The 23,795-nt window shown below is 37.5% G+C and overlaps 1 protein-coding gene across 1 annotated transcript in view; it reads right to left on the reverse strand.

Moving 5' to 3' along the window:
- Positions 1–865: 865 nt before the first annotated feature.
- ICOS (inducible T cell costimulator) overlaps positions 866–23,795 on the reverse strand; it is a 73,279-nt gene continuing 50,349 nt past the window's right edge. Inside the window, exons 3-6 of the mRNA XM_077884939.1 lie at positions 8,931–9,266; positions 8,144–8,250; positions 7,057–7,141; positions 866–4,855 (exon numbers count right to left, since the gene is read on the reverse strand). Of these exons, the coding sequence (XP_077741065.1) occupies positions 4,815–4,855; positions 7,057–7,141; positions 8,144–8,250; positions 8,931–9,266 (569 nt within the window). The 3' untranslated portion in view covers positions 866–4,814. The remainder of the gene's footprint in view (positions 4,856–7,056; positions 7,142–8,143; positions 8,251–8,930; positions 9,267–23,795) is intronic.

Genomic DNA, 23,795 nt, shown 5'->3' on the forward strand with positions numbered 1-23,795 from the left:
CTCTGACCCAAAATAATTTCATTAAGTCTAGCCTATTTCCCACATTAATAAAGTAAACGGCCATTAAAAACTAATGTCAACTTCTTTTAGGACTCTGGAAGGCCCTGCCAGACAAAGCAAGAAAACATTTTTATTTCACAGTGATGGGTACAAAGGATAGGGTAAGCTCTTGGCTTAAGTGAGGCAACTGAGTCCTCTCTTAACAGGAGTTCAGACTGTAATGACTCCCAAGTATGGTTTGTTCTTGGTGGATATGCTTATTATAGTGGACCAATCAGTAAACAAACCAATGGTTTTCAGCTCCTTTTGGGTGGATATAATGGGAAAGAAACTGGAATTGACAAAGTTGAGCCACCCCAGTGCAGGGGAGCCACTGTGGCCCCAAGCTGAAGTTGGAGGAATAACCCATCCTGGAGTGTTAGAGCCCAAACATGGTGAGAAGGACCTCCATGAAGTGGGAGAGCCCAGTGCAAGGAGTCAGAATTCAGTGACTGATGCTAGGCTTGGGCAACCTGGAATTGACGAGTCAGAGCCTGGGCAGAGTAGGGAGGTTATCACATCAGGGACGGGGCCCAACCAAAATGGGAGATTCATACTGTGAGACTGAGCAAATAAGTGAACATCCTAAAGATGGTAGGAGTCAGGTTTCTCACTGTCCTGAGAGGGCCAAGAATAGAAAGATATAAATCTGGAATGAACCCTGAAGTGTTATACTGGAATTAAAGGCATAGGTGTGATTTTGTGTATTTCAACATCCTATAGATAGATACAGAAACAAATATAGATACAAATGTATGTGTGGGTGTATGTGTACATATCATATATAATACATATGTACATATATAGGTATATATGCAAATATACACACATTTACATCTATATTTAAATATACGTATGATAAAACACAGAGGATAAACTGATGGTTGCCAGAAGGCAGGGAGTGGGGAGTTGAGCAAAACGAGTGGAGGAGAGTGGGAGATAGAAGCTTCCATTTGTGAAATGAATAAATCATGGGGATAAAAGGCACAACATAAGGAGTATAGTCAATGATACTGTAATGATGTATGGGAACAGATTGCAGCCACACTTGTAGTGAGCAGGGCATAATGTACACACTTGTTGAATCACAATGTTGTATGCCTGAAACCAATGTAACATTGCGTGTCAACTATACTCAGATAATAAATGTGAATATTGCATACATGTATATTGGCATATCTACACCTATACACGCATACACATTTACATCTGTGTGTTTGTGTGTGTGTCCTAGTTCTGTGCACTGAAGGGCCTAGGAGCTGGGAAATCCCGATAGTAATGAGCATTTACTAATGCCTGGATCTTGGCTTCTAAAACTGTTGCCTACTTGAAGAAAGCAGGACTCTTTGGAGAAATGGCTGATGCCTGCACTGGGATAGGAAAACACTAGCTTAGCCTAGAGTATCTTGTTCTGCCAGAAAGCAAGGACGTGCTGAAAGAATGTTGAGAATGTGGTAGAATGACATCACAAGCAGTTTTACAGGGGCTCCCGCTGGCCTGGAATGGGATATTGTAAAAAATAATGACAGTAACAAATCTTTACCCTTGAATAAAACAGGAAACCATACAGATAAAAATGAACAAATGAATAAATTGAAAATTTGACAAGGAACAGAAGATTTAGAATATTTTAAAAAAAAAAGAATATTTCAAAGTACCTCCCCATAAACTACTTAGTTTTTTTAATGATTTTATTTATTTATTCATGAGAGACACAGGGAGAGGCAGAGACACAGGCAGAGGGAGAAGCAGGCTCCCCGTGGGGAGCCCGATGCAGGACTCAATCCTGGGACCTCAGCATCATGCCCTGAGCCAAAGGCAGGCATTCACTCACTGAACCACCCAGGTGTACCCCCATAAACTACTTATTAACTAATTAAAGAGTATTTTACAGTGGAGAAGCTTGACAGATACCACCTTAGTCAAGAGATCAAAATGAACATTATCAGTAATGTATCAAATCAAGATTGTAAGCCACCTGACAGGATGCACAGCATTGTTCTTGGGCTATTTTTGCCAAAGATGGATAACCTGATTTTAATTATCAAGAAACATCAGACTGACCCAAATAAAGGGGGTATTTTACATAATAACTCTTTGTCATATTCAAGAGCGAAGGCCATCCAAGTCTAGACTGAGGAACTGCCCAGGCTGAAGGATAGCATGAAGATATGACCACTACAAAGGGAGATTCTGAATATAATCTTTTGCTATAAAATACATTAGGAGGACACCTGGACAAACTTGAATACGGCTTGGGGATGAGATGGCAGCAATGTAGCTGTGTACATTTTCTGATGTTGGTGGTTGTATTGTGGTTATGGAGAAAAGAGTGTTCTTGTCTATAGGAAATGCACACTGCTCAGAGGTGAATAGGGCATGAGGCCAGAAACTCACTGAGGAAGAGTCTCTCTGCTAGACTTTCAACTTTTTTATAAGTCTGTGGTTGTTTCAATATTTAACAAAGAAAAAGAAAAAATGAACAACTGTCCTAAGCAGTGGAATCCTTTCAAGAAGGTCAAGTTTGTAAGCGCCAGCTACAGCTAAGGTAACCGTTTTCTTCCCCCAAGAAAACACGGTGAGGTATTTTCAGTTGCTGAATATCAAACATTTATTCCTTAGGTTCCTACTATTGCTAAAGTCTATTTTATGAGTAGCTCCTCTTAAAACAAGTCTTTATTTCACAGAAATTGTATCTTTTAATACTTCACTTTGAAATGTCCAGTGCTGAGGATGAGGATGCTTCAAAGCACAGTTTGGACAACCAAGCCAGGTGGACCCCACATGAAGGCTCTACTCCCCCATTCCAACCACCTCCCACCGCCCAGAAAGTTGCAAACAACTCAGGCAACATCTCTGCAGAGCCAACCAGGTTGTCCAAGTCAGCTGGAAAGAGAACACCATACTTGATTCAAATTACAAATGCAGTACTGTACTGTACACATCCAGCATTACACATGCTTACAACAATATAAGTATGCATAATGACATATCTGGTCTCACTTTAAAAGTAAACTATAAGCAGGTACCAACAAATTTTAAAACTACTCAATAACCTCATTTAACCTAAAGTTAAAAATGTTGCTGCACATACATTGGCTGCTTCAGAAGTGTTGGGCACGCAAACAGGAAGTGAGAAAATATTGCAACTAAGACTAATCACATATTACACACATTTAGGAATCTTTCCAGGCAAATTGTATTCAAAGAAAGACTATCCGGAAGGGCCAGGGCCAGTGTCCAGGCTGAATGAGTTCTAGGAGAGGGAATCATGCTGATGTTCCTTGGCACATTTGTGCTTTTTCCCAGACTCTGGAAGTACAAATGCAGGCAGACTCACTGTGGCCCCCAGAATAACTTCAGCCTCTGGGAAGAAGAGCAGCTGGCTGTCCTTGGCTCAGGGGAGCCTCTTAACCCTTGGAATTCCACCCACGTCTGATAGCTGCTCCAGGCTGATGGGGCCATTTCAACCTGTCAAGCCCAGAGGTCAGCGTGGCTATAGTTTAGAAGTGACCTTCCGGAACTACAGCTTTCTGCTGAATGGATCATTGGCTCTACCTCCAAGACAATGCTTGACAGTGAAAGATGGTTTGGGGTTTTTTTGTTTGCAATTTTAATATGATCTCCAGGAACAGCCTGGCTTGTTATTAATAGCACCATGAAAACATAGATAATGGTAAAAAACAGAATCATAAAATAAAGTCACTCCTGATTCTGGGCAATGTTTTCTACCACTAATGTGGTAGAAACAAGTCAACAAAATAAATCAGTTTAACTGAATTTGGGAAAATAAGATGTCTTTCTGGAGCAAAAATATTCTTATAGGGAGAATATAGGCAAATGATATTCATTAGGCTGCAACTAAATATATAGTATTTGTGTTTTGTTGAGAAGTAGAGGGGGGGGAATGTAGACCTAGCTCCCTACTCCGAATGTCTGTCAAGTAATCATGTAGGACTATTTTAAAAAGGAAAATTGAAGGCAGATGAAGGCATCTAAACTCTTGGAGTGGGAGACTGGGGTTCAGCAGTTTAAAAAGAGTACCGGGGGATCCCTGGGTGGCGCAGAGGTTTGGCGCCTGCCTTTGGCCCAGGGCGCGATCCTGGAGACCCGGGATCGAATCCCACGTCAGGCTCCCGGTGCATGGAGTCTGCTTCTCCCTCTGCCTGTGTCTCTGCCTCTCTCTCTCTCACTGTGTGCCTATCATAAATAAATAAAAAACTTAAAAAAAAATTTAAAAAGAGTACCGGGTACTAATATACTATAATAACACCGTTTTTCGTCGACGCCTCACTAATAAAATAGCTACTACTTTGAAATATTTCCCTCCAGTATCTGAATAAAAAGGAATGGTCATTCTACGGGAAGAAGAGGTAGTCTGTTAGTGAAATGCAGACAGATACTGACCCTTGGCTACCCATTTGCCTTGCAGATTCAGGACTCTTGGCATCTCTTAAAAAATATCTGTAGATGTGTTTGTTTTACTGTCTGGCGCATTGCTAGAAGCAGATGTGAAGATAGGAATTCCATCCCAGTGAGTTCTATTTGGTAAACAGACACAAGCTGGGCTTTCTATAACTAGTTGCAAGAAGATGTTTTGATAACCCAACAGTACCAAAGCAGCCTGCTAAAATCCCTTTTGACTGATATAGTCACTGGTCCAGATTGAACAAAACACCAACAGAAGATATATGTACTCAAATCAAGTCTGACTCTGTGGTCCAGGATATGTGGGAGTCTTGTACTTCAGGTCGGAGGGAACTGGCCAACGTGGTTCATGCCTGGGTGCCACAGAGTTCCAAATTATGAGTCACACCTGTAACAAAATGTAGCATAAAAATTTTAAAAGCACTCTATTCCACTACCCTTCAGCAAGTTTGTCCCTTTCATCTGCCTCTTGTACAAACACATACACACACTCACACACACCATCCAAACTCTTCCTTATGCTTCAAGACTTAGCGCCAGGTTCCACACACACTCCATCCAAACTCTTCTTCATGCTTCAAGACTCAGCACCCGTTCTACATTTTCCATAAAGTGTTTCCCAGCCCACTCTTGACTCTCGTAATAGACCTTACCTGAACTCTACACTTCACAAGTAATTGAGTACTTTTCACTCTATCATGATTCCACCCTCTATGCAAACACATCAGCTTTCCCAATGACATTACAGACTGCAGACAAGGACTGTGTTGAGTTCCCTCTCCCTCTGCCCAACACAGATTACTCAGCATGGTACTATGGTGCATAATTATCCTACAATAAATATTTGATATTGGTGCTGAGGCATGTCCTGCTTAGAATTGTGTATGCATAGTGGTTTCAGAATACAGAGGAGAGACCCTACTACACTCAAGAAGCTTACACTCTGGCTATTTTCAGTTATTGTACTTGGTAGGTGGGGTGTGAAACTGCCGACCTCTCATCTCAACCACAGCCGGGATAGACATTTCTGCACATGGTGTCCATTCTAGCACAATAGCCCCACCATGCATTTTTCTGCTTTCCACCTTGGGGCTTTCTCTAAAGACTTGTAAAACACTGTTTCAAGCATAGAGCATTGCTCCAGGATGCACAAGAGAAAGCTCATGAGCCCCAAAGGCAACACCAAGCTAGTGGGGATGGGAGCCAGTAAATAGATACCCCACTTATCCTTCAGAACAACTCTGGGAGACCTCTGAACACTTCTCAGAGGTTCTGTGGTCTCCAGCTGAGATCTCAGTAGTGCAACTTTCATTTGCTTTTCTTCCTTGCCTGTCTCACTCTCCCTGTTCCTTTACCTCTTTTTCCTGGAGTCACCTAACAAATTACTTATACTCAAGTCTCTGACTCATGGTCTGCTCTCAGGGATCCAAACTAAAACAGACACATTATTACAGGCACAGATATTAAAAGAAAAGTGGTGGTTGTTGTTCTTTCAAAAGCAAAGCAATGAAACATAAGCTCTTTGCTAGTGACAAAGTTATGGTAGGAAATCTTTTTTTTTTTTTAAGATTATTTATTTATTCATGAGAGACACAGAGTGAGGCAGACACACAGGCAGAGGGAGAAGCAGGCTCCATGCAGGGAGCCTGATGTGGGAGTCGATCCGGGGACTCCAGGATCACAACCTGAGCCAAAGGCAGATGCTGAACCGCTGAGCCACCCAGATGTCCCTATGGTAGGAAATCTTTAGGGGACCAAAGGAATCACTAAATACCCTGGGCATCAATTTCTTTCACCCAAAGAAATGAGGAGTTAGACTGAAGGGGCATTTAGCTCCTTTCCCATGCTTCAAATTCCAAGATTACGGAGGCTGTTTATATCCCTTTATATAGTCATCTCACCACTGAATGGTGGCAAAAAATTCAGGGGCTTCTATCTCATTACATCCTTCATCTCATTCCAACCACAAGAGATGCTTCAAACTTTCTAGATGCTCCTCAGCTTAACGACCCTTAAATTGACAATGTTCATTCTGAATGGAAAAAGTCAAAGTCACACCGAACTAGTCTTGTGCAATTATCCAGACTCTCTGAACTTGCACCTTCTTTCCATCAGATTAACACCAGTTTCCCTAACTCTAACTCCTTCCCCCAGGGAGCACCAGCCCAGATCTCTCTTCCAAATCTCTGTCCAAAACCCTCCTACATTTGTTTGTGTATTTCCCATGCCTCACTCAATAATTTGCACTTCATTGATACCCAATAAATGTTCATCACATGACTTAAAGAACTTTTTACTAAGGAAGACTTAGAATCATCCCATTTTTGAAGTATCAATTAGTAAACTGCTTTGATACACCAGTAGCTTATGAATCTTTTGCTTGTTTATTTTTAATGAGTTTTATAGACTTATTGTTTTCATTGTACTGCAGAAAGCACAAACTTAAAGTGAAAAGTCAAATTTTCACAGAAAATCTAAAATTGGACCTTTGAGACATTTGCCCTTCCACTAAAATTTGAAAAAAAATAAAATTCCAGGCTTAATGTGACGAACACTCTGCTCTGCCCAAAGCTCCAGATGGAGTGGTACCTGTGAGTCCAGGTTTTTTGGCTGTGTTCACTGCTGCCATGAACATGTATTCACTGTTAGGGTCATGCACACTGGATCGATATTTCTGGAAGAAAAGTTAAAAACATGGTTTGTCATCTGCTCTTCCTCATCTCCATCCCTGGTTTTGTTTGTTTTGTTTTTCGTTTTTTTTTGTTTTTGTTTTTCACTCCTCATTGAAATGATAAGTGACAAAAGTGTTAGGATATGGCTCAGGCTCCTGACCTGCAACTAAGTAGGAAAACAATATGAAAAGGATTTTAAATAAAGAGGCTTCTGCTGAATTTCCCACCTCATTTTTGTTTTTATTGTTCCTTTCTCTGTAGATTTAGGTCATGGGCCCTATCTCACTGTCTTCTCTCTTTTTCTCTCCAAATTCCATGATCTGGCCAATGATCACACTGTGGATATACTGGTACAATATACAGAATGGTGTACCTTCTTTTCATTGAGAATCTGTATTGTGAAAGACTGAGAAGAATATCCCCCAGGAGAGAGTTTGTTTTGTCATTGTTGAGTTATCTCCCTAGATTTTCTGTGGCATTCTTTAAAAACAGAGTCCTAGCAACTTATCATAGGAAGAAGCTGACCATTTCCTTCTCAGCTACTATTGGCATCTTATAAGACTTTCTCACTGATTATTTAATTGACAAGTTGAGGGAAACCTAAAACTGGTTGTTTCATCTTTGCCCTGACTCTGGAAACTTAAAATCAAATGTGCAGCCTGCATGTAATAATTCTTAGAAATTAGAAGCATCTACTTTTTTATTTTTGTGTTTCAATCTTTGTCCTTTTTTATCCTTTCTTGGCCCTAGCTCCTCTATCTTTTTTGAGTAATAACAATAACAGCTCTCTCTGTAAGCCATCAAATCCTTTTTTAGGCTGAACCAGCTGTAAAATAAATAAGCTTCTCTGCCAAGTTAATGGTTTAATTAGTAGACATATCTTGTGGAAAAGAAAAACTGTCTGTGTTAATCAAATTACTCTGGCTAGAGCGATATGTGCTTTGATGAGTAAATACTGATATTCTTCAACAAAGCAAATGCAAGAAAAAATAGACATCACTCACCTTTTTTGTAAGCCAACAAAGAAATATGCATCCAAAAATATAGACTACAACAAAAGCTGCACATCCTATGGGTAACCAGAACTTCAGTTGGCAGCAAGTCTGTGATTCTGGGTTGGAAAAGAGACATGTTAAGGGAAAACTGAGAAAATCCGATCTCCTCTTTCAGTGCTGAATCACAAGTTCTTTTACCAAATTTTAAAGTGATTTAATCAAAGCAAGCTTGGCTTCATCACAATCATGGAATCCAATACATTATAAATAACATCATACCATAGCAAGAGTTTAAAAGTTCAAACCTAAAAGACTCTATGGACTCTATGGACACATATGTTTACAAATGAATTTAATAGAAAGGACTTTTCCGTCTTTTTTTTTTTTTTTTTGCAGAAAAGTAAGTAGGAATGGTAATGGTATAAAACTATTATTTTCAATCATCTCACTTCATTCCACAAACCCCAGAACAAATCAAAACTTTAAACTTTATGTGAATAGAGGCAATGGCCATTAGGCTATGGATCTGGGTAATTTGTCTTTTTTTTTCTGATTTCTAATGGCATATGTGTTTTAAAGACATAGACTGACATAGTAGTCTACATGATCAAATTGCATATTACTGATTAATATTAATTATTATTAATCCCCCGCATATTTTCATAGTAAATGATTGCCATCAATTTCACCAAAATGAACTCTACAAAAGGCACTTATTTACTTGTTTTCATTAGTGAGAAAAGTTGTTAAAATGCAAATGCCCTCTTAAGCCTGAAAAATGAAAATAATGTCTTACCATAAACATTCAAATATTCTCTGCTAATATTTTTTCTCTGAAAAGGAGGAGGATCAAAAATTGACAGTTGGCAGGCATAGTAGCTGGCATGAGAACTGTCCAAGTTATACAGAAAAAAGGAGACACCATCACTGGATGACTGAGATTGACAGAATTTCGGATTCTTGGACACTGTGTTTCCATTTTCCTTTGTCGTAGTGAGATCACAGAGTACTTCTGTCCCTTTCAGCAACTCCATTTTATATTGCGAGACAATCGCATTGAATTTGCATAAAATTTGTACACCTCCATCGTGAAATGTAAACATCTCAGACTTGGTAGAATCATTGATTTCTCCTGGATAAAAAGGAAGAAAACAAAGCAAAAGTGACCTTTTAAGAAGATATTACTCTAATAACTATATGTGAACACAAAAGAAATCTCTTCAGTCACCACTATTCCACCAAGATGAAAGAATTTACAACCAAAAAAAGAACATGACAAAAATAAAACTGTGCCTCTGAAAAAAACCTAACCAGGGGATACCTGGGTGGCTCAGTTGGTTAAGCATCTGTGTTTGGCTCAGGTCATGATTTCAGGGTCCTGGGATCCAACGCCGTGTCAGGCTTCCTGCTCCGTGAGGAATCTGCTTCTCCCTCTCCCCCTGCCCTTGCCCTTGCTCATGAGCTCTTTCTCTTTTTCTCTCTCTCTACCTCAAATAAATATTTTTTTAAAAAGAAAGAAGAAAAAACCTAAACAGAAATTGGCTTGTTGTATATGAATATATAATATGTAATATATTAAATAGTATATTTACATAGTATTATCAGACAGATATGGTACCTGCCCTTTCATATTGGGGACAGATGGTAAATACATAATAAACCACCCTAATTAATGCTAGGAATGGAGTGCTATTCAAATAAAGATGGTGGGGTTGGGTTTTAATTTTGTTTTATAGAATCAAATAATGTACTTTTGTTTTTTTTTAAATTGAAATTGAAGGAAGATTAGCACTTAGTCAAAAAAAGGAAGATTTGGGATGAGATTTGGGAATGATGATGTTTTTTAGTGAAAAAACATTAAAAAGTGCAAATAGCTTATACTAAAAATGAACTATATATAAATACATATTCATATTATACCCTCCTGACAGCAAAACAACAAATGAATCATCTTCAAATGATAGAAATGTTTTCTCTGAACTTGATCTACTGAGAATTCAATCAAGATCTGATGATGGCACTAACACCCCAGATTTTTGTCTAATTTTTCTTCTTTTTTTTTTTTTCAATAAAATTTAAGCTTATAGGAAGCCAAAGGTGTTTTAGAAGCTACATAGAGATCACATGAAAAAGGAACGGAAAAAGGTCTTAGCCTACTTGCATATTCTGAGTTACTGGGTTATAAGTTCAAACTGCTCTCTGTTTCCTTTTTTCTTTTTCTTTAATATAAAAGTTTCTCACTGAAATTTTTTGGGAAAACTATTAGCGTGACAGTTTTTTTGCTTCAGTTTTGGAATCTGTCTTTATTCCTGAAAAGAATATATAACAGGTATAACAAATGTTTAGGGGAAAAAAACTTGCCCACCCCTACAGTAAAATAGAAATGCCATTTATGTATATTTGCTCTTTACCTTCCAGATATATGCTTTATAGAGAAAACATATTATTTTGTGTTCTGCTATTGTCATTTAATGGTAAATCATAAATGTTCCATTTTTTACATAGTTGTCACAAGTATCCTCTTTAATGACTATTAGGACATAATATTAATATATAATTTGTTAAGGCATTTCACTAATGTTGAATACTATGGTTGTTTTTAGCATTTTGCTTTTATGACATATGGCCAAAATGTTTAAACATGATTACAACACTATGGATTGTTATATTGCTTTCTGAAAGAACTCCAATTTGTGAGAGGACTAGCATTATACAGGTGGATTCATTTGCCACAACTCTACTTGCACTAGTTGCCATAATTTTATTTAAGACTTAGCATAGTTATTTTTCTTAATGTCTGTAGGCTTTAATTTATAGCTCTTATATTATAAGGGAAATATATTTTCAACTTGGGGATTTGGTTGTGAAAATACATACAAGTATTCTAATTTTTCAGTTATGGCAGCCCAGATCCAAATAAATTCCCACACCAAAACAACCAAAAATGCTGAACAAAAGGTCCAAAAATATTATTAAAAGGCTTAATACGATTTCAAAAAAAAAAAAAACCCACAAATAAAAGGCTTAATAAGATTTCACAAAGAGGAGAAATTGGTAGGTTAAATTTGAAGAACCAGAACCCAGAGCAATGAGAGCAGAGTTTAGAAGTTGCTTTTACTTTGAGAGCATTTGCTGTTCTGCTAGGTTCAAACTTTTGTCTTCGTGTCTCAACTCCCAGAGTCTGTGAAGTGAGAAATCTAGTAGAAGAGCCTCTCGAAGACCTCTTCTCAATAAGTTGGGATCTCAAAGGGTTTCCTTCTTGGACTACATTAAGGCAGAAGAAAACCAGCCCTCATGCAGATTATAGCTCACCTTCAAATCACTTCAATGGTCCAGAAAACCTAAATCTTTGAATTTTGTTTACAGTGATTTTGGATCATTATTTTAACCCTTATGCTTTTGATAGTAAAAATAAAACTACTCCAAGAAGAAAAGATTTACATCTTGGCCTCAAATCCTATCTGCAAATAGTATTTAAAAACAATGACATGCAAGGAAATAAAACAACAGAAACAATTGATGACAAAAACCCTCCAAAAAACCATATATTTGAATTATCAGATCCCCAATATAAATAATTGAACTTACTGCATTTAAAGCAATAAAAGATAAACTTGTAAAAAATAAATAAATAAAAGATAAACTTGTAATAATATCTAAAAGCACAAGAAACTTTAATAAAAAAGCCAACTAATTTGAAAAAGAATCAACTAGAACTGGCAAAAAAAAAAAAAAAACTATGATTAAAAGTCAATGGATAGGTTCAAAGCATATTAGAGCTAAAGAGAGAATTGGTGAACTAGAAAATTAGGTTAGAAAAATTATTTGAAATGCAATCCACATTCAGATTTAAGAATCCCAACAAATCAAAAGCAAATTTTTTTAAAGTATGCACGTTTAGACATATAATGAAAAGCCTAAGAGCTGCCAGAGAAAAGAGACTGATGACCTTCAAAAAAGGAACTATTAGATTGACGGGTGATATCTCAACATTAACAATAAAAAGTAGAGTGAAAAATAGTAAAGGTATATGTAATGAGAAACTTCGATAAATGATGCATGCATGTTATTTCGTGCATAATGACTAAAAGAATAGAAACCACATATAACCTAAGTGGACGTCACAAAATGCAGTCTAGTGGTTTGGGATAAAGGGAAGGAAGTGTTGGAATCAGGAAGGAAAACACCGGGGTGGGAAGGCTTCTGGGTGCCTTATTTCTTGAGCTGTGGTGATTATGAGAGTAAGGTAGAATGCCTTATAATTATTCATTAAATTGTACGTTTATTTTCACCTTTCTGTATAGATGTTTTGTTCTAGGATAAAAAAAATTTTTAGGCATATATAAGGAAAATAGTACTTGTTTCACTTTAAAAATAGAGAAAACAAGGGATCCCTGGGTGGTGCAGCGGTTTAGCGCCTGCCTTTGGCCCAGGGCGCGATCCTGGAGACCCGGGATCGAATCCCACGTCGGGCTCCCGGTGCATGGAGCCTGCTTCTCCCTCTGCCTGTGTCTCTGCCTCTCTCTCTCGCTCTGTGTGACTATCATAAATAAATAAAAAAATTTTTAAAAAGCTTTAAAAAAATAGAGAAAACAATTAAAGTAAAAGGCAAAAAGGACAGAACTGAGCATGAGCATAGGTGTAGTCTACATTAGATTAAAAGGAAAGTTGTGTGGGTTTTTTTTGTTTTTTTGTTTTGTTTGTTTGTTTGTTTTTGCTTGGGGACTTATCTGAAATTAAATTATGTTGCATGACTATTATTCTGATGTTTAGGTCTCTATAGTCTACAGCTGATGATAAAATCAATGAGCTTGTTCTCAGTTTCTTTAGAAATGTTCAGAGCACATTTCCCAAGGACTTTAGAATGACAGCAAGTAAACCACAAAGAGATCTTGGAGCAAAAGTGACTGTGGCCCCCATATAAACATGTAGACAGAGATGCTTGTCTTGTGTTTCTGAAGATGTTTTGTCAGCAGCTTCGCTTCTCTGCCCTGTGCCCTCACTATGACCCACAACCTCACATAAGATGAAATGTAGTAGCACTGCAGAGTAGTGGAAGTGCAATGCAGTGATTCCCAAGGAAACAAGAGGAAGGGGGTCCCTGGGTGGCGCAGCGGTTTGGCGCCTGCCTTTGGCCCAGGGCGCCATCCTGAAGTCCCGGGATCGAGTCTGGCGTTGGGCTCCTGGCATGGAGCCTGCTTCTCTCTCTGCCTTTGTCTCTGCTTCTCTCTCTCTCTCTCTATGTCTATTGTGAATAAATAAATAAAATCTTTAAAAAATATATGTTAAAAAAAAAAAGAAGAAGAAGAAGAAACAAGAGGAAAATTCTGGCCTTGCCATGAGCAAGTCTGTGACTCTGGTACCCCTCTGGACTACAGTCTCTTCATCTGTGAATTGAAGAAGTAAGACCAAAACATAAAGTTCCTTCCAACGCTTACTCTCTAAGGATCCATAATCAAAACATATCCAGATGAGACTGCAAACAATCTAGAAAGCTTATTACTTTGTTGTTGTTCCCATAATTCTCTTTGGCCCAGTATCTTATGGGGATATTCCAAGGAATCAGGAGAAACAAAAATGAATGATACATTCACATTGCCTGTGAAAGTATTTAGGTAGGGCAGGAAGATTACCTACATCTTTCTTGAGTGATAGTGCCAAAGGCATGTGCCATTGACAGCAGAAGAGTAACTGGGCATTCCAGAGTCTCTTGTCTGCTGGATACTATCTAACCTGTTCATTTTTTCATATTTAATCTAAAAACTTTAATCTAAAAACTAGGTGATCTTCTTACTATTAAATGTAGTGATAAGACACCTGGCTTCTGTATGTACCTATAGCTTAAGCTTTTCATCTGGAAAACAATTTGACAACTCTAAGCCTGCAATTTGAATGTTTTCAATTAAAGGAACCAGGTACGATATTAAATTAGTTGCTTCATAATTACTTTGGCACCTGTAGAACAGATAGGCTCAAATATCTAATTATAAACACTCCTTAGACTTTGATGACATTTAAAAAAATAGTATCAAACGGAGATCGTCCCTACAGCCAGGGCTAAAGCATTAAGTGGACGGCAGATAATTTAAGGGAAACCTGAATATATTAGTTTCTTATAACTGCAGAAACAGCTAGAATCTTTTCTCCACCCTCCCTGGATGTTCTCATCTCCAAATCTAACATTCAATCAAGAGTGCTAGTATCCTAGCACCCATTTTAATAGCTAGTGTTTGTTTTGGTTAAGTATCAGGTCTGTTTGGTCAGTTCCGCTGACAATACCACAAGTTAAAAATTGTATTAGCCTCAGCAATCAACCTCTCCTTGTTCTTCTTTTCTCTCAGCTTCATTTTTTTTTTCACGTGCAACCTCTTAATATAAAATCACCCTCCAAAATATCCCTTCTCATAGTCTTTGATATGTTACTTACCTTCCCTAACATCCCATCTCCCTCTCCAGTACTCATAGGTGCTCATAGACACTGCCTATGTTTTAGACACCCCAAAAACACCTCCTTCACGTTTGTGTTTCCTGTAACATGATTCAACTTCCACCCAGCATCAAAAACAATCAGACCTTGTAAACTTAGAAATTATACGGCAAGTCTAATTCTTTTGTGTACAGACATCTGAAGACCCAAACAGGTTAGATTTTTTGTCTAAGGTCATACAACTTCTTGGGTGCATGAAAGATTCTGGGTTCACTCTAAGGTTGAAGTGCACGAGCAACAACCATGGGAAGTATAATGGAAGCAGGCAACCACATGAGGCTAGACACTTCATGATTACTATAGACTCTTAAAGGATCACATTAAAATCTGTTTACAGGAAGAAAGCCTAATTTCCTATACCTGTTTTATGTCTGGTAGTTATCCGCTGCTCCTGCATCTAAACTTCAATTGGGCCAAACCAGCATCATCTCTCTGTAGGCCTATAAGAGTTTCCTAAATTTCTGTTCTCGTTCCTGCCCATTTACTATCTATTCTCTTCAGGGAAGCCAGAATGATCTTCTAACATTCACAAATGGTGTCATTGCCCTGATTATAAAACATACATCTCACTTAGAATAAAACCTAACTCCTTAGCCTGGTGTCCATGCCTACATGACCTACCCACTTCTCTAACATCATTTTATTCCAGACACTCACTACACTGAAGTCATACTGCTCTTCTTTCTATCCCTCAAATATAAGCAGCTGTTGAATATGTCAGTTTTTCACCTGGAATATTCTCTCCAATCTTCACATGACTGCTTCTTACTTCTTCTTCTTACTTCTTGACTGCTCAATCCAAAATACACCCCAATGGAATTTTCTATCATATAACCTGAGATAAGGTATTTATCAATTTCTGAAGTTATCTGGTTTATTTATTTGTTTATTGTCTGACTTCTCCACTATAATATCAGTCTTCAAATCAGGCACCTTGTTGATCTTATTTACCAATCCATCCCAGTATCTACAATAGCACCTAGTATGTATTAAGTCACAATAAATATTTATTGGATGGATGGACAGATGAATAAATGAATATGTAGATCTCAGTGATGTTATAAATCTGGGGGGGATGAATAGAAAATACAATGTAAAAACCAAAAAGGCTCCCAGAAATGATCAGTTAAGCCTTTCATTTTATATTTATATTTACCAAGATAGAATGGGGGCAGAAAAGTGAGTGGCTTGCCCAGGATTAAACAGAGCTCATAGCTGGGACATGATCCCATGAGTTGCCTTTCTTCTGGAAACAAGTATGTGCAAATGTATAATCAAGCAAAATGTATAGTTAATCAATCAATCCCCTGAAATGAAATGTCAGATTCTAATGAAAATTCTGAGTTTCAAAGACACAGGTTCTTTATCTGTAAATATTCACTGGGTTCATAAAGATTTGTTTAGATGATTGATGATTCTCTTAACTGTTTTTTATCTATAGAGGAGAGGACAAGTTTAAGCCTGGTTGATTATTTAGATCCTCCAGAGAGCATACTCCTTAAATTTTCCCAATGTATGGCCACGACACGGGCCCCTGGACCAGTGATTTTTCTAATATATCCAGATAGTTTGTAATCACAGCATGTTAGTGACTTGTGATAAAATGCCATGTTGTATCTTTCAGCATTTAATATATTATTAAAAACACAATAAGAATATGTTCTCTTGAGTCCTGGTGATGGGTCTTAAAATCTGAATATTAAGTATTAGTCTTAGTTTTGCTATCATATCTATATACCTCTGGTACTCTTTAGATTATAAGTACTCTAGAAAACAGGTACTGTGTCTTCTTAATCACAGACTATCATGTCTAAAGGGTACAATCTTCTCAATAGAGGTTCAAACCTGTTAACCGCTGCTAACTATGATTTTTATAACCTTATTTTATAACCTTACTTACTTCAAGAGTAAGTTCAGAATCTTTATATTAGGTGATTTCTTTAGGTTTCTAAATTGTTTAAGGGATAAGAACATTTGTATCATAGGGCAGGGGCAGTGTGTGTGGCGGGGGGTATTAAAAATAAACAAACCTGGGAAAAAAGATCATTCACCTGAGAATTATAAACTCAGAAGAGTTTATTTGTAAATTGGTTCTTTTAATATTCCATTTCTTCAGTATAAGGTGGTGTTGCTAGAACCCATCCTGCCAGGACTCTTTATAAGCAGTTATATTAGCCCCAGTTGAAAACCTTTTGGCAAAAACATGTTAGAAAACCCACACAACTGCAGCATGTGAGACAGATCAGCAATTCAATTTCATTCTCCTCAATTCAGACTTCTAACCACAAACCTCCACAAAGATCTCAGAGTGATAGAAAGATAAGATCTCCTGAGTTCGCAATTATTGATAGTGCTTATTAAACATATTTTTCTGTAATCAAACAATAAACTTTAGCTTAGCACAGCTCATGAATGTGACATAAGAGGTGAAGCTCTAAAAACTGCAATGTTTATTTAGGTTTTGCTACACTAAGAAATTTTGGCTTTTTAAAAAAAATTTGCATTTACCACTTTTTTTTCACCTTTCTTAGAAGCATTGTCATTTCTTATGAATCTACTGGCTAAAACTTTAAGAATCCTGATTATGGATTTTTATACATGCATCATTTCTATGCTTACATTACTATTCAAAGGCATCCGTACTCTAAAGAGTTGATTGAAGTCAGCAAGGAGGATAGGCAAAATAAGCCCAATCTGATCTAAATTCTTAACATTTATAGAAAAGAAAGACAAAAATGTAAAGAAGAAAAGTGAGGAGAAAATAAAAAAGGCATAAGAGCATACAAACACACACACACACACACACACACACACACACTAAATGTATGAGTTGTTTCTACTCTCCAAGGAACTTTGTGGGGTGGTGGGAGATAGGGTAAAATAACCCTTGGTCCTCTAAAATGTGCATCTTACTATATAATAAGGGAAAAAATGGAAGCCTGATTTTCTTCTAGTAAAAACTTTCTTCCTGAAAATGGAAGAATGCCAAATAGGTTATAAAACTTTGTAGCAATATTCATGAAGTAGTTAATTTGCAAACAAGTTATTTTGTTAGTTAATTCATTGTCATTGATTTGAAACTGTCCTACCAGGGAAATCACATGAGATTAAATGAACCCAAGTCTCTACCACAGAAGGAGAGGGAAAAAGAATGTTATTGGCACCCAAGAGTGTCCACATTACTTCCCATCCCTCAGCGGCCAGGTAAAGCCCTTTGGGCACATAAACAAGGCATTGGCTGGGTGAACTTGCTACATTTAAGGCTCCAGCTCTCATCTCTACTCCAGTAACCCACACCTTTATCTCAGCCACCCCTTCCCTTGGCTCCCATCCCTTATTTCCGATTTCCTTTCAACACCTCTATCTGATTTCTTCTGATAGATAAAGAGTAACATTTCCAACCTGAACTTTCAAACCCAAATGCCTTCATTTAAGGGAGTCAGTAGTCTAACCCCTTCCCCTGAGTCTCCTGATCCAACTGGCTACCAACTCTAGCTGACTCTAGCTCAAAGACATCTCTTGAATTCAGTTGCTTTTCTCTAGTTCTGTTGCCAATCCAGGATCCTTTTATGTCTTCCCTCATCTGTAGAATCTTCTTAACTGGCCTTCTCAAGAACAGTCTCTCCCCTTCCAAGTCCATCCTCCATGCTGCTCCCAAAATTGTGTTCACTTCCCAGCTTAAAGTTTCTATTATATTGTGGCTTATGAGATAAAAAAAAAAATTGTGTTAGCTTGACACAAACTCCTTTCACAATCTGTGAGCCATTTATGTTCAAGCTGTACTAAACTTTTTGGTCATTCTTCTCACATCCTTAAACTGTTCCCATAAACTAGAATATCCTAGTACTTCTTTATCTTCCTAGAGACCCCCATTCATTCTTTAAGAATCATTTTTGATTGGTCTCCAAGACTCCAAAGACTCCTATCTCTATACTCTCAATAACACTTTATTTATGCCAATATATTTATAATGCATATCAGCTTGGATCATAATTGTGTTGTCTGTCTTTCTCATTTAAACCTGAGCTTCACAAGGATAAGTACTGTAGTATGGTCATCTAGGACCAGGAATGTATTAGAAGCTCAATGAAATAAATGAATGCTTAGAAAAACATGGAGGCTGAGCATGGTTGGCAAATGTCCCATAGTGGACTAAAGAGAAGAATAAGAAAAGTAGAGCAAGAGATTCTGTTTACTGGATTTTGGAGAACACTTGTTTCCCAGGCCAAAGGCAAAGACGTAAACTGAATGATGCCCAGCCAGTTCTCTGAAGCCTAATAGGTCAGGAAGTTAAATAAATAGTTAAGTCTTCAAAAGCTTCCAAATAATAATAGAACAACTTGTAAGCATTGAGAGTTTCTCTTGCATTGGATACTGTGTTAAATGCATTGCATTAAATATACAATTTGATGTTCATAACAGCCTTTTATGTCAGATTTTCTTTTTTTTTTAATTTTTATTTATTTATGATAGTCACACACAGAGAGAGAGAGGCAGAGACATAGGCGGAGGGAGAAGCAGGCTCCATGCCCTGGGAGCCCGATGTGGGACTCGATCCCGGGTCTCCAGGATCACGCCCTGGGCCAAAGGCAGGCGCTAAACCGCTGCACCACCCAGGGATCCCTATGTCAGATTTTCTATTTCAATGGAAACATTTTCTATTTTGAGGAAACTGAGGCTTGAATAACTGCCCCCAAGATTATTGAGTTAATATGTGATGGAACCATAATATGAACCTAGACAGTCTGAGACCAGAATCTATATTCTTAAGGAGTCTTTTAGTCCAATAATCTAGTCCAACCCTTAATTTTTTAGAAGCTAAGGCACAGAAGCCAAAGAGACTTGCTGAAAAAAGAAAAGAAAAAAAGAATCTTTTAACATTAAATTTGTTTGGGAAGTTATATTCATGTATTTCTTTCCTTCCAGTGTATTGGGTATATTAATGTCTCGAGTACTTGAAGTACTATTTACATTGATGCCACATATTTGAGAAGTTATCATACACCAAAAATATATAAAATAATTTCTTACATATGAAATTACTTTGTGCTGGACACACTCATTTCTCTAGACATCCTCATTCATCAACCATATGTGTTGAGCTTCCCTATGTATTTGAATCTGCAACACAGTCTAGTTCCTTGCTCTGACAAGGTCTAAATTCTTAATGGTTATTTTGAAACTTATCTGCCTGGAGACATGTAAAAACATGGATTCACATACACTTTCATCATTAAATAAGTACAAATGGGTACTATGAGATTTTTTGCTTTAGACCTACATAGTACAAAATAAACTTTAATTGTGAGTGCATTACAGATTTTATTTGTTTATTGTTTTCCATGAATGGATTTTTTCTGGTGCTGAGTTCTAGGAAAATAAAAATGTTGGCTGCAAAAAGTTGGATTTCTCAAATTAAAACACTACATTTAAGTGATCTCCAATTGCTTGTTGAAGGTGCCATGCTTACGTCATTATGGCTCAGACAAACAAAAGATTCTATCAGAATGAGTGGTTGACAGAACCAAAATTCTTGAGTCTGTCAACCTCCCTAAAGGCAACTTAATTTTTCTTAGCTTTTCCTCAAGCAAAGTAGAAGCAGGCATCAATACATTATATGTGACCCAGAGGAGGTCCATATTCCCAACATTTGACTCTAAATTCGCAAATCTTGGTCTGTTTTGATCAGCCTCACATGCTGAACCAATGAAAAAAATCACGTTTTGACTAACAGTTTTCATTTGCATTATATATTTTCTACATGTTATTAAGTTCCACTTTCCAAAATATATTTTTAAATTTTCCTAAGGTTTCAAATGCCAAAGGTCTTATTTTACTTAAGATGACCAAAAAGTGCCATTTGAAAGATCCAATTTATTAGAATAGCAGTAACATAAAAAATGCCTTTTATGAAGTAAATGTGAACCTTAGCTAGGGTATTGAAGGAAACAGAGGATTTTTGATTTGTTTAATTTACAAAGTTTAATAAATTCTTTAACATATAAAATTCATATCCTTAAGATAGGAAGGTAGCATAAGTTGTGGGTTTTGCACAGTTTACAACTGTGAATATTGAGGCCATTTTTTTTAAGTCAAAGAAGTCTATGTACCTTACAGTGTACCTACAGTCTCATTCTACTAAGATAAGAATTAGGTCCTCTCTATGCACCTACATTCTTTTTCTACCAGGAAATGGGAGTATCCTGCTAACAAAGGTATAATATTCCATTTCACCTGAGGAAGTTGCTAATAGCAATGGCAAGTTATGAAAGCCACTAATGATGAAAACAAGGGACTCAAGATCTTACATGAGAATAATAGACTTGAAAGAATAATAGGTATGCCTAGAAAGAAGAGAAAAAGACAAACATAAGATTAAACAACTATGGGACAAATTTAAAAACAAACAAACAAACAAAAAACTTCTCATGTCCACATATTGAAGTCTCACCCAGTCCCAAAAACTGTTCCTGAAAATCTTCACTGAGCTAGGCATATCTTGACACAACTCCTGAATTCCAATATTGAAATAAGTAGTTTACAGGATCCTAGAGAATTTTTTTAAGTTACTTACAAATTAACGAGAATCAGATGAGCATGGAATTATTCACCTGCAGTCCTAGAAGCCAGGAGACAGTGGAGGGGGATCCACAGACAATTAAGGGAAAAGACTTCAGCCCAGGAATCCTATTCCCAGAAAAGATATTAGTCACGTATCAGACTAAAAGAAAGACTTCTTTACCTGTGCTGGAATTTACAGTCCAGGGTATCTGAAGAAAGTAATGGAAATCTCCTGATGACTATATCAGAACAGAAATCACAGGACAGGACTGGATGGTAAGAGTGATGCTATCACTGAAAATAGGTGAAGGAAGTCTAAAGAAGGGATTCTTAAAAGAAGAGAAATACTGTAAAAGGAAACTAGCAATGATCTTCAATTATTATTTCAACAAATCCCAAGATTGGGGCAGGGGTACAATAACAGGAAAGCATGAGAATGGGACAGGAAGCACCTTCAGAAGTTCTCAGGTCAGTGGAGGAGTGTGGGGTCAGCATATCAGGCAAGGCCATTGTCATTATTTATTTTAAGCCAATAATAAATAGACATTCAAGGTGCTCCAAACATAATGACTTACTCAGTTAAGAACTGTAGTCAACCTTCCAAATTACAGAGGCAAAGAGAGAAGTTAAAAGAAGCCAACCAAAATAAAAAAGATACAATAGCAAAGGAAAATAAATAGAAATAAACATAACAGTGAAGGCATAAAATCAAGTACAGGCTTATCACACTGAATGGGAATGGCCTGAATTCATCTATGGGGGACAAAAGTTAACAATTTGGATTTTTAAAAACCCAACATGAGTACCTAAAGGGAGTTGTGGGAGGAACAGATCCCACAGAATTCCCTCTGAGCTCTAAGGAGGGGCCCATCCGCAGACACCAAAGGGCTGTTTTTCCTAAGGTGATGGGATTTAGGAATCATGGATTTGATGGCTGGGAAATAAAAGCAAGGCTCAAAAAGAACTTGAAGGTTATCCTCCCAGCTCCTCCCAGAACCCATTATGAGACCTACATTTATTAAGCACCATTTGACTTCTATCACTCTTACTCATGTACAGCCTCCACTCTGCTCTCAGAGCAGTCTTCCTAAAATTAGAAATCATAAGGTCACCCACATGGTTCTCAGTGCCCATTACGTGTAAAAAGAGGGTCCTCTAAACACTGGTAAAGGTTCAAATTTTTTCCAGATCCTTTTACAAAGAGGAGCTTCCTATTGTTCCAGAATCATTGAGAATATGATTTTGTTAAATTTTACACTGAGAGTAATAGTTAAGAAATCACCAAGATCTCCAACCAATTAACTCACCAACTAAAGGCAACACTGAGAATTTCTCCCCTTTAACATTATATGTCTTGCTACTTCAACACAATGTGGACGGAATGTGAATATTGGAGTCAGATACATTACATTTGTGTTCTCTCTTGGTTCTGCCATAAATTATATGTAACAAATCACTTAGCCTTTGCTGGTCTGAGATTCTTTAAACATGAACTGAAAGTAAGACTAACTTAACCTTTTTGTGGGATGAGAAAGCCTACTTAGTTGGGAGGATTAAAAAGATGGCAAAGGAAAAGGAAAAGACTTGCATGTGCTTGGTGTAGGCTCTGAAGAATGGATAGGTGCTGGATAAATGCATGGTGATGGTATTTCGAACATGGAGACCATTAGCAATTTACAATCTCCATTTAGTCACTTATCCCTCAAACCAAAAAATGGCTTATCACATGGCATAGCTTTCTGTGTGGTAACAGTGAACGTTGGTTTTATTCTATAAGAGCCTAAGACGAATATCATTCTAGAAGCACAATTTCATCAGGTTAGTCTAGTAACTTGAAATAATTCTACCTAGGTTGGATCTATCCTTCCACAGAAAAAAACATGATTGTTAACTCAAATCTCAAACTGATAATAAACACACTATCAACCGTAAGTGCCCATATGGGCTTAGCGTATTGGGATATCTTTTTACAGCATAACCCTCAATGACTTGTACCAATATTCTTGGGAAAAAATCCAAAATCCTTTACATGGCCTGAATGGTTTTGCCTCTGCTTTTCTTTCCAGCATCTTCTTGTACCATTCCAAACCCTTTCCTTCCATGCTCAGGCATTTCTACCTTCTTCCAGTTCTCTGACCTTACTTCATTTCCTCCTGCCATAGATCCTTTGCCCTTCCTCTTTACCTGGTACAGAATGTTTTTCCCCCTCTGACACCATCCCCCTCATTTATTCCTACTTATCCTTCAGATCTTAATTCAAGTGGCACTGCCACAAAAAAGATTTTGATGAACACCACTCCCCAACTCCTCCCCCATATCCACCCAGTCTAGAGAGGCTTCTTTGTTACATTCTCTGAATTTGTCCGTAATTATTATTAATTCATGGGATTATTTAATTAATGTCTTTCTTCCAACCATTCAGTTAGCTTCCTGAGAGCAGGGACTGATGCGGTTTTGTTCATCATTGCACACACAGCAGCTAGCATAGTACCTCCTACGTGGCAAGTGCTTGGTGGTGCATGAATGAATGGATAAGTGAATGAATAAATAAATGAATATCAATTCCAAAGCTATTCATTTGTTGTTCATGCCACTAAAAGATCTCACTGGGTT

This window comes from Canis aureus, chromosome 36 (assembly GCF_053574225.1).
Source record: "Canis aureus isolate CA01 chromosome 36, VMU_Caureus_v.1.0, whole genome shotgun sequence".
In the NCBI taxonomy this organism is placed as follows: Eukaryota; Metazoa; Chordata; class Mammalia; order Carnivora; family Canidae; genus Canis; species Canis aureus.